Genomic DNA, 11158 nt, shown 5'->3' with positions numbered 1-11158 from the left:
CCAGATTTTTTTGTTGTAAGAGGTTGAAAGGTGTGCTTTACAGTTGAGAGGCACTATTTCAGCTGTTTAACAGGACGATTACTATAGGACGAGTTTTAAAGCGTCAACAGTAAAATCTTAACTGGTCCACGACTCTAGACTGAGACTCCGTGCGTGTGTGTTGGGGGACTCCTATATATAATTCATTAAATCATTTGTTCAGCAATGCTATTCAGTCCTGTCTCATCCTCTACTACTGTTGTTTGTTATTTTAATAATTACGATGTCAGTTTAAGACTGCCCCGCTAAGGCCACTCTCACTGTCTGTGTGGGGCAACGCGTCACAGAGCTCCAGATGTGGCGCAAGCTTTCCGCAGCCCAGGTGATGATGGCGATGATGTCATTGCTGACGCGGCCAACGCCGAGCAGGGAAGAGGCAGTACGAAGTGCCACAGCTAAGTCAAGTTTCAGAGAGTTAGCGCAGTTGTTGCTAACTTGCAGTTGTGCTCTTCTTTGTGTTAGACAGTTTACAGACGAAGCTTGCGAGCTCAGAGAGTATCGAAACCGAAGAGAATAATACTCAGAAAGTCGTAGCCATGAGTTATTCTCAAGACATCGACGGTTTTGTGAAAAGATGGGGTAAGTCATGTAACCAAATCGCAAACAAATATGTAATCTAAACGACTTCTGTAGGAACTTCACCCAGAACAGTTAAGCAGAGGTCTCCGGACTGGAAACGTAGAGTTCATCAAAACTTGTTATTGTATTGTCCTGGGAGGGACCAGTTTAACTGGCCCTCTCTTAGCACATCTTTTACAGTCCGGTTTCATAATACTGCTATTTGAGTTGCCGTTATGTTAAGCACTAATGAATGAAATCACAGACACCTCTCAGCTCAGTAGACCGATCCAGAAAAGGGCCGGTTGGCTGGTTACCGTTATCTGCTGTTATTTACTGTTAATGCCCCGGCTGTCCTGAGGTGACTTTCAACTCAAGATATCTAAACTGCCACAGAACAGTGGCAGTTACATTGCTTACGTTTCACTTTACATTTTGCTGTGCTAAATGTTATGTCCCAGGCTCAATTTTTAAACTAACAAGCAGTTAAAAAGTAAGTTGCACATGACTTAATATGTAGAAATAAAATAAGCTGTAGTTGGAGGATATGTAATTTTGCATTTTAAGAAGGTCCTTAACTACTGAAAGTACAAAGCAGATCAACGAGTTATTTTAATTTGTTAAAATAAGACCGTGGGGGGACCTGTTGTACCAGTGTGGGATTATTATTTGAGAAGACCCTTAAGCCTGTATGTTGCTGTCCCCGCTACAGCACCTCATTTCCACATTTACTCAGTCCATCATTAGTTGCTTAAAGCTATCATGTGTTCCACATTACTGGTAACCTGTTCCACTTTTCCGACCACCCTGTTTGTGAAGTAGTATTTTCTCTTATCCAGTCTTTAGTTTAAGCTGTCATCCCTGTCTTATTTTCTCTTGTACTTCTAACCCTCTGCCCCTCTCACTTTTCCCTCACTATCCTGTGTGTGTGTGTCCATGTCCATGCCATGCCCCTTGTCTGTTAACCCTCCAAAGTGAGATCCATAACATGTAATGAGTTGTGTAGCTGTTCTGCACTTTTAATGTAGTAATCTGTATTCCGTGTGTTTTTGTTGCAGACTATATTACTGAGATCTTTGTTACCATACATAATTGAAAATGACTCCCAAAGTGCTGAGTTTAGCTGTTCACTGTTTTCTTGTCACATGACTTATTTCAGTTCACAGCCTCAAAAGTGCCAGATCTTTGCTTTCCTTCGTGTATAACTGTGGTCTGAGTGTATGCTGCTGCTGTGCCCTGTCCTTAGCTAGCCTTTCATCTATAACCACAGGTCACTGCAGTATCTACAGTGGTTCAGTGAACACGGTATACTTGTAAATGTCAGGCGAGTAAATTTTGGTTCCAAGCCCAGTATTGCTTAATTGTTTAGCAAACCATTCTGTAATTCCTACTATATAGGGCACCTCTTAAGAATGTCAGCTGTCTGAAATAGCAACCAGCACTCTGTTTCATGCTAACCTGCTCCAAATACTCTACAACTGTAATGTATTGTATTACATTTGATGTTGGGAAGGATTGGTGTGAACCTGTGCAGCATCTTTCCATAAAAATCCCCCCCCCCCAGCCATGCGAGCGTCTACTTGTATGTTAGTTTTTGATGTGCATTTAGGTCGCTAAAGATCTTATTGTCATGTGCAGGGGGGACAAGTGCCTGACCACCTAGTCCAACTTTTTTGTCTGACTTTTTTTAAAACTAAACATTAATTGCAAGCACCCATGCTGTTTCTTCATTTAAACACACAGTAGCAGTCTGTGAATTTTCTAGGTATCATTCCTTATCCAGTTTTCTTTTCAAGCTAGACAACACTTCACCTGTGCTTCCTAGACAGGGTACTTCAGGACTCTAAGCATTCAGTTCCTTCAGTAACTTAACACTCACACATTTGTGTCCTGTCCTTATTTGTATCACTGGTTACGTATTATAGTGTTTCAAAACCTGCATTTCCATTCTTACTCATTGATGTTCTGCACAACAGTTTTTCTGCATTTCTTTCACTTCTACCATATTTTTAATTAACCACACTGGCTTAAGAACTGAATAAATTAGTCTTCTTCTCTGTCTGTCATAGTTTCATGTACTTAACGACTGTATCTTAATCTGATGTGTTTAGGCATGATTAAACAGATAAAATTTTACTTAGGACTGTATGAAGTTGCTGTGCTTTTTAGTAGAATATTTGTCTATGCCTGTATATAACCATACTGTGTATAGTAAAAGTTGAGCTAAAACTGCTTCATCTGTACTGGGTATAGATAGACATGCTACTGTATTTTGACCAACTGGGCTGACTTTCACACATTTGTTATATTCCTCAACACAGTAGCCCAATTTTAAGTCCTGGTAAGGACAGGATAAATACCAGACCATCACACTAGGAGTAGAATAGAGTAGTAAATCCTAGATAAGCATTATATGTAGACCTATACCTAGTCCATTTAGTGTGGCCAGTATTTATTTTCCCAGGCTGGTTCTTTGGCTTGCTTTTCACCATATCCTTATCAAGTTCCCTGTCCGTTAAGTTTTGTAGGTATTTAGACTTGATGTTACTGCGCTAGCTTCATTGACTTGCATGGCATTTGGTACAAAGATGTTATAGAGAAATCAATGTAGAACTTACGGAGTTTAGGTCACACATTTTGTGCCAGAGTGAAATCTGTTTAAATTGTTTTTTTTTTTTTTCCAAGGGGCAGGCTTCTACACCCAGACCTAAAACTCTGTATATGCTAACTCTGAAATTGTCCAAAAGAAAATCTGACAAGGAGAGATTGAAGAAAATGCAACACTTAAACTTTAATACTACTTTCCAAATCTAGTCACCATGCCAGGATGCCCATGAAATTTTATGTTTGATATTTTTTGCATCGATCATCTGTTTGATGACAAACTGTAGTCTCTGCGGGATCTTGTGGTGGGACCACTATAGATACATTTCCTAGCTATTTGAATAATGGAGTCAACGATTCTGTTTTTTTTTTTTCCTGAACTGCATAATTCTGTAATGAGAGAATAATTTGTAGTATAAAAGTGATGAAATAAGAGGAAAAAAAGACGACCATCTAAAGTGTTTGTAAGTGTGTAGAGCCAAGTGAAGGTAGTAGCACAGAATTTAACAGGCTTAACAGATGAAAAAGAGGTGTGTAAAAATAAAATGCGAGTCAGAAAATAAGCCACATATACCATATAAGTGGATGATGGTCTCAAATGGAATTGAAAGAGAAGGCCATGAATCAATATACTGCATAAGATCATAGGGGTTTACTAGGCTAATGGCCCTGGGGTCCTTACAAGCCTAGCCAGGAGTTTATCCCCAAAAAGAAACCTCAGTCAGCACCTGTCATCTCTGTCAATGAGGGATACAGGTGAAACCCCTGGGATGAATTTGTGGTTTCCCATCCACTCGTATAGGATCATAGGAGACTATGTAGGTATGGCTGTAAGCATAAGAGAAAATAGGTGTCCCATTCTTAATCAAGTTTGTGGAATCTTATGCTAGCTAGTAAAGGACATGATTCTAAAATGTGGAAAAAGGACATGTTTTAAGGTGAGTAAAAAGCAAGCAGAAGTGTTGAAAGGGAAATATCAAATTACTTTTTTTTTCACTTCAGCGCTCAAAAAATGAAATGTGAAATATAGAATTACATTTGAAGTAGTAAAATGTGGATTTGTGGTGGTCTTTTGGAAAATGCTGGAAACTAATGCACAGAATGAATAATTTTAACTAGATACAGGCACAAAGTGCAGTATCTTGTCAACATATTTTAAAGCTATGGATCTGTTTGGCACTTGAGAGAGCTGTATGCACACCATTGACTTATTCCAGCCTCTGGGTGGCACCTTTTGGGCAAACATTGCAAGTGCAAAACTTGGACATTCAAGGCCCCCTTTGTTTCAGATGCTATCACTTAAAGGTGATAATTCTCTTAATATGCCAGGTTGTGTGGTTTATGAGAAGCTAAGAATTGTAACTAGCAAGAACTACATTTGTTTTAAATTTAAATCACTTTGTGCAGAGAAACGTATCTTACTGTAGAGAGTGAGAGCAAAATATCCTGCATAAATGTGTTAATTTTGTTTTTCTTTTGTTTCGTAACTTTGCCAGGAGAATAATATATAAAATGAAAACCTAGTGCCATGCTAGTGATGGTGTCTTAGAAATGTACCTGTAGTACTTGGAAGTAAAGTTGAGTAGGATCTGAAGAGAATGGAGACCTTAGTTTTCATTGAGAAGTAGTTAAAGCCAGCAGAATGAATTAAGTAAGTATGGTCAGTATTGTGAATGAGGATAAGGTTCACATTTGCATTGATTTTCCAGGAGCTGACTAAAGTGGTTAAGAAAGACCATTACCCATTCCTTACAAATGAAGACATGGTCTCAAGAACAACAAATGTCTATTTTTTTCCCATTACTAGATTTAAACCAGAGTTTTTGGAAGGTAACAGTAGTTTAGACACCCCCCAGACTGTTTATATTACTTTATTTGGAAGGTATAGATTATTCGGGTTTCTGTTTGGTATTTCATGAACAGAAATGGTTTCAACTATCATGAGTCACTTAGTCAACAGAAATGACGATGAACATGGTCAGTGTTATGAATCTCTCATTCTCATTTGCATTGCTCCAAAAGTTTTGATTTAGTGTCATGGTAGGCTGTGGCTCCCTAGTGAGTATGACAGAGAAAGGAGGGAACACAGAATGAGTGAGTAAATGTTTCCCATAGAGGCTTTTGGGGGCAATTGAATATATTGCAATGGGAGACTGACGTGTGCAAGTCAGTAGAAGTGTGTAAGGCTTGGGCTATAAACAAAAGAGAAGGGTACAGAAAGGAAGAAGTAGGTGGTTGAGTTAGATGTGACACCAAACAGACTCTGGTACACCTTATATGTTTGTTGGCATCCATGTTTGTGTATGCATACCCAAGACAAGTATGAATACATTTTTACCATAGTGCCTCTCCATTACCTATCATTTTTAAGCGATTTCTTCTTTTTTGTATTTCTGTGAGTGTTTCACAGAGATTGTGGTGATGCATACCTCCGGTGTTATGAGAGTAAAGGTATAAAGAAGGCTGTTGTGATACAGTTATCATAAACTGATCATATTAGTCAGTTTTCACAAGAAGCAGCCATGAATGGCTGGACCCTAATGCACACAAGCTGTCACCATCTGCCTTAAAACAGCATTAGTCAGTTCTTTATTTGGAATGTAACAACTATTAGTTTTTTGGATAGTAATATCTCATAATGTTGTGTTCATAGTAGTGTAGTTTTTCACTGATAAGTCTTCAAAGTCTCTACTTTTGTATAGCATTTTGAGGTGGATGCCCACTGTCTTGGGGTGTGCATTACAGACAAGTCTCTACCTGAACAGCCTAATAACTTCCAGAAGTGGATGAAAGACAGTATAGGCATTTGAATAGTTTTGCATTGTTATAGACATCAGGCAGCCATTGTATCAGGAGTGCATACTTGTGTATAGGTGAGTTCTCAGATATCAGAACTTTACATTAATCTGACACCAAACTATTCCTTCAAAGGCTAGCTGACTAAATATTTTCTGATTCCAGTATACGTATTATCTGTTCCCGAGCAAAGAACAGATAATTCTTTCTTTCATATCCCAGAGAATCCGTCAGTTTTATTGTGAATAGGCATTTTCCTCTTGGATCTTTCTCGTATACAGACAGACTAAAGATAAAGTAATAGTAATTAGGGTCATGTGTGCTGTTTACACTCACTTTTGAACACAAGCAAGAACACTTATTTCAATCCTGTAAAATTCTGCCTTGCTAGCTGTGAGTGTTTTTATACATAAGTCATTTTCCATCCTTGTGGGTTAAAAGTCCTGTCTCTCATTTATTTGGCTGAAGTGTTCATAGGTGTGTACTAGGCTAATGACCCTGGAGCCTTTACAAGCCTAGCCCACAGAAATGCCCTGTCATCGTGCCACCTGACATTTTTTTGACAACCATTTTTGGGAGGAAAATGATAAAGAAAACTATTTATTGAAATGCTATGAATTTTTCTTTGTATGTCTATAGATGAATGTCCAGTCACAATATCTAAAAGTTCAAAAGCAGCTTCTGCTCACTAGTAAGTCTGTATGTATCCAGATGTTCATAGAAGTACAAATATTAAAGGTGGAAGAGAAAGATGTTTACTTTGTCTAAATGGTATATTCTGCAAGCCTGATCTGGAGTCTGTTAAAAGTGGGCCCACATGGAAATGGGTTAACTGCACAGATCAGAGGCTAAAGGGCTGAAGTGCTATATATCTCATTTAATGATATCTGGTGTTGTATTTCACAGTATTAGTTGTTAATTGCTGTGCGAGGCTGAAAACTTCTCGGATATTTTCTAGGTTTCTGTTTGCAAAAAGTTCAGACTATAACAGCCTTTGACTGTTCATAGTTACTGTTCACATTTGCAGACTAGGCTAACAATCACCCAGACTTTTTATAAGCTTAGCCGTGCAGTCTGAATCATTTGTGTCCCTGTGTATTATGCACATTTATTAGGGGGGGGTATGTTAGGAAGTTTCTAGGGGTTATGCGGGGAGGTATGTTAGACAGTAATGTCCACACTCGGTGACACGGGGCCAGAACTGAGGTGAATTTCCTATTTCCCATTCATGACTTTGCATATTAGCGTAGTCAGACCACTAGGTCTATAGTTTCTGGGTTCAGTTGATGGTCCACCCTTGTGAAATGGGCTAACCATTGCTGTCCTCCATTCTTGTGGTACAAAACCTGTTTTGAGGCTGTATTTAAAGAGCGACTCAAATGGTCCTGATAGATAAATGTTTCACACTATTTAGGAGGCATTGTGGGATACTAATGGGGCCCATTGAGGCTCTGTTTTTGGCATTAGTGAGTGCCATCAGCACCTGCTCCCTGTTAACAGTTGGGGAGGGGATATTTTGGTAGATATTTCATGGAGTTGGAAGGGGTGAAGTTTGAGCTGAATTTGTCAGCCTGCAAGTTTGCTATATCTCTGTGCTTAGTGAAGGTGGCACCATTGACCATCACTTCAGCACACTGATGTGTGGTGCCTTTTGAGGTTTCGGACTAAGCTGTAGAAGGCCTTGTGGTTGTCTTCAGCCTGTGAGGCTATCTCGAGTGTGTAATTGGCCATATTGAACTTAATTAATCCTATGTCCTTTTTAATGAAACAGGAAATTGTCATTATTTGAGTTGCTCTTCCTGATTTTTAGCTGATTTTTTTCCTTTTGTTATATATACCCTATTAAGATTCCACCAGTGTAGTTTGTTTTGGGCTAACTATTAGAAGGTAGTAGCCTGTATACAGCCGTTAACATGGTTATACATGGCGTCTGTGTGAGCAATTTCTCATAGGTTGCTGTGAAGTCAGGGTGGGGAGGGACAATGAATTTTGATAAACTATCACTTAATATGGTGTGATTTGCTTTGGAGTAGTTCCTAACTGTTGGAGTTTGCTGGGGTTACAGAGTTGATTTTTATTTCAAAGGAGACAGCTTTGTAGTCTGACCTCATCTGTGAGAACATGACACTGGGTGAGGGGGGGGTGGACTCCTCCCATGTTGACTCCTCCCATGTTGACTAGTACCTGGTCCAGTATGTTTGAACCTTTGGTGGGACTATCTGGTTAAAGGTATTTTTGTTAATAATAAAGTCCAGGTGTCTTTCTGCCTGCTTGTGTGAGGCATGGGGGGGTTACTACATTTTGGGTACAATTAATCTGAGTTAGTGAGGTGGAGAAAGACTTGATTTGATCTTCTAAAAGTATCAAAGTGGGTAGAATGTTACCAAACAAAGAAGAGATAAAAAGCAGAAGTATGTTTGAAGACACTGAGGGTAATTTTATGGGTGGTGCAAGGAAAGCATTTACTCACGGAGAAGGTGATGATGCAAAGAGCCATATTTCTGAAGACATTATGGGTGGTGCAAGGAAAGTATTTTTTCACAGAGAAGGTAATGACGCAGAGAGACATTTGTGAAGACATCTTTACTTTAAAAAAAGTGTGTGTCTATGCATGTGAGAGGATCATGGTGGTGGTTTGCAGACAGTGGAAATGGTGTTATTCTATAACTGACCTATTAATTATCGAGATGTGTGCATTGTCAGCTAGGTGAAAAAACTGCAGGCTAGAAGGGATAAGTAATACTGCTATGAAACTCTGTTTATTGCAGCAGTGAACAATTGTCTTGTTTCCTTTAGATGTTGCATCTTAAGAGGCAGGCCTATTTGTGTAGAGGAGAGACTTCAGTTATTGATACTGGTGAGTTGAGGATCATATTGAATACAGGGTGCTGGAGGGCTGAATGAGTCGAAGGACTTCTTTGCTTTTCTGTGGATGTAGTAAGGCCAAGACACAATACAAGGATGGTCTTGTAGTAGTGCCATAGTGCATAGGTGTGATGTGCACTGAAGTGTGTACTTACCACCTTGACTTCATTCTTCAGGTGTGTGTGTGTGGGTGGGTTGAGCACACGCACGTGAGTCCACAGCATAATAGCTGTGTGGGAGGCAGTCCTCAACAGCTGGCATATCTCCCACATTCACACTCTCTCTTGAAAGCCTATGATTGCACAACAGAGGCAGTACTTCCCAGGAGACGGGGACTTGCATGATGACTGTTGTCACTGAAAGAAGAGTATAATCCATTAATACATGGGAATTGGTATATCATTGGAGTTTGAGTGAAGGTTACCAGTTGATGTCCTTGCATTCACTGCTGCAGTATTTGTTACAGTTTTTAATTCCCTGCTGTGGAAACCAGAATGTCTGGACCGTCTACTAAAGATTACTTGTTGATTTTTTAAAAGGTATGCAGAATGTCACCCAAACACTCTGCATAGCGTGGGGCATAAAGATGATGATCAGGCTTACCATAATTAGAACTTCTTTGCTGCCTGTTTGAACATGTCTTTTTACCATCGGTCTGTTTACCTCTGTCCGTTTTCTGTCAGTTGAACACATTTTCATTCTCCAGTGACTTCCTACACCTGTTTGCTGACTTCTATTGCAGTTGCGGATAAGTGCCTCCTTGGGAATTTTGTTTTTTCATTCTTTTTTGTGCTCCTTGGTGTTAATGTCATCCAGGAAAGGTAAATGCCAGTGTGGGAGCCAGATTCCCCATAAAGACCACCATAAGTGTCTTTTTTTTCTTTGGTCTGGGAGCTTCTCGTGAGCATGTATGTCAGGCATTTGTTCAGAAAACACTTTGCAGTAGACTTTCTTCCTTTTATTTTTGTGTCTTGAGAACCAGCGTCTTAAGCTTCTTGCTAAAGAGACTATGGAAGGAATCTCCTGCCTTGAGGGTCAGCAGTTAGGGAAGAAGGTGAAAAAGGTACGACCAAAATCTTCTGCTGTCCAGCCTCCACCAGTTGTTTCTCCTGAAGTCGTTGCAAACCCAGAGGCTTGCCTGGGTGTGTTGCTGGATTTCTCTGCCGCGACCATGTTTGAGGCCGATTAGGGTCCGGCTGGGAGCACGTTCGAAGAGTCTTTGCAGGAGTCCATCTCAGACGTTCAGGAGGGGGAACCATGGCCGAATTTTTTTTTCCTCTGAGGGGCCAAGGAGAATTCCTCAGTTTTTGGTTGGGGAAGAAGTTCCTACTATGGTTCTCGACTGCTGTCCTGGGTCCAAGCCTTCTCAGTTTTTTGGAGGGGACATTCCCTTAAAGAAACAAAAAAAATTAAACATGTTTCTTTTGTTTCTAGGGATCCATGGAGTGGTTGGCAGGCCTTCACTCAGACTATTTACAGCTTTAATGTCCTTAAAGCCTCCTCAAGGGGTTTGGGTTCCTGCTCCTCCCTGGTCCTCTGCTCCTGTTAAAAGGCCTAGAGAACAGGATTTTTCTGAGGACTAGTCTGATTCAGATGATGAATCCCTTTGACTTATTCTACTTAGATTCCCTCTCCTTTAGACTGTGGGTTAGAGGAGGAGGAATCTTTCAGTCCATATGTTCCTTTTGAGGAAATTTCCTTTGGAGAGACACACTCTCTAGAATGATAGATTTTTTTTTAAGTGGGATTGTGCTCAGGTCTCTGATATCCATAGGAGGTACTATGAATTGCTGCAGTTGGCATCTCCTAAACCTGTGGATGTTCCTCCTGTTTTGGCTGCTTTCCTGGATGCTTTTTCCAATGCCTCTCATGCGCCTGATTCTCTGCCTCCTACTCCCTGGAAGCCTGACTGGTTTTATAGGGTGCCTGAGAAGTGTTTTTTCCTATATACACATCTTGCTGCTGAACCCTCTGTGTCTGCAGCGTCTGATAAGCCATGTCAATTGCTTCCTTTGCTCAAGTTATTGCATTCTGACAAGGATAGCAGAACTAATGGAAAGGTGTTGGGTAAGAAAGCTTACACTTCTGCTACCCTAGCTTTTAGGTTATTAATTCAGACCCATATGTTTAGGTATGTGTTGGCTTATCTTTCTTAGGCCTGTCAACTTACTTCAGATTTTCCAGACTCCATGGGTAAAACATCTGTTCTTTCCTTACTAGGGACTTCCTCTCAATTCATTCATTGTATTAAATGTAGTTATGATGCAGCAGGTGCCCCTTCTAAGGCTGCTGTTTT

The 11158-nt window shown here is 40.1% G+C and overlaps 1 protein-coding gene across 1 annotated transcript in view; it reads left to right on the top strand.

The window, feature by feature from the left end:
- The first annotated feature begins 403 nt into the window (after positions 1 to 403).
- Positions 404 to 11158, top strand: part of AMPD2 (adenosine monophosphate deaminase 2) — an 855139-nt gene continuing 844384 nt past the window's right edge. The window contains exon 1 of the mRNA XM_044076870.1: positions 404 to 618. Within this exon, the coding sequence (XP_043932805.1) occupies positions 576 to 618 (43 nt within the window). The 5' untranslated portion in view covers positions 404 to 575. The remainder of the gene's footprint in view (positions 619 to 11158) is intronic.

The sequence above is a fragment of the Protopterus annectens genome, chromosome 7.part0 (genome assembly GCF_019279795.1).
Source record: "Protopterus annectens isolate FY-2018-M chromosome 7.part0, PAN1.0, whole genome shotgun sequence".
In the NCBI taxonomy this organism is placed as follows: Eukaryota; Metazoa; Chordata; order Ceratodontiformes; family Protopteridae; genus Protopterus; species Protopterus annectens.
The sequence above is the reverse complement of the archived record's forward strand: the minus strand, read 5'-3'. Positions and strand labels throughout refer to the sequence as shown.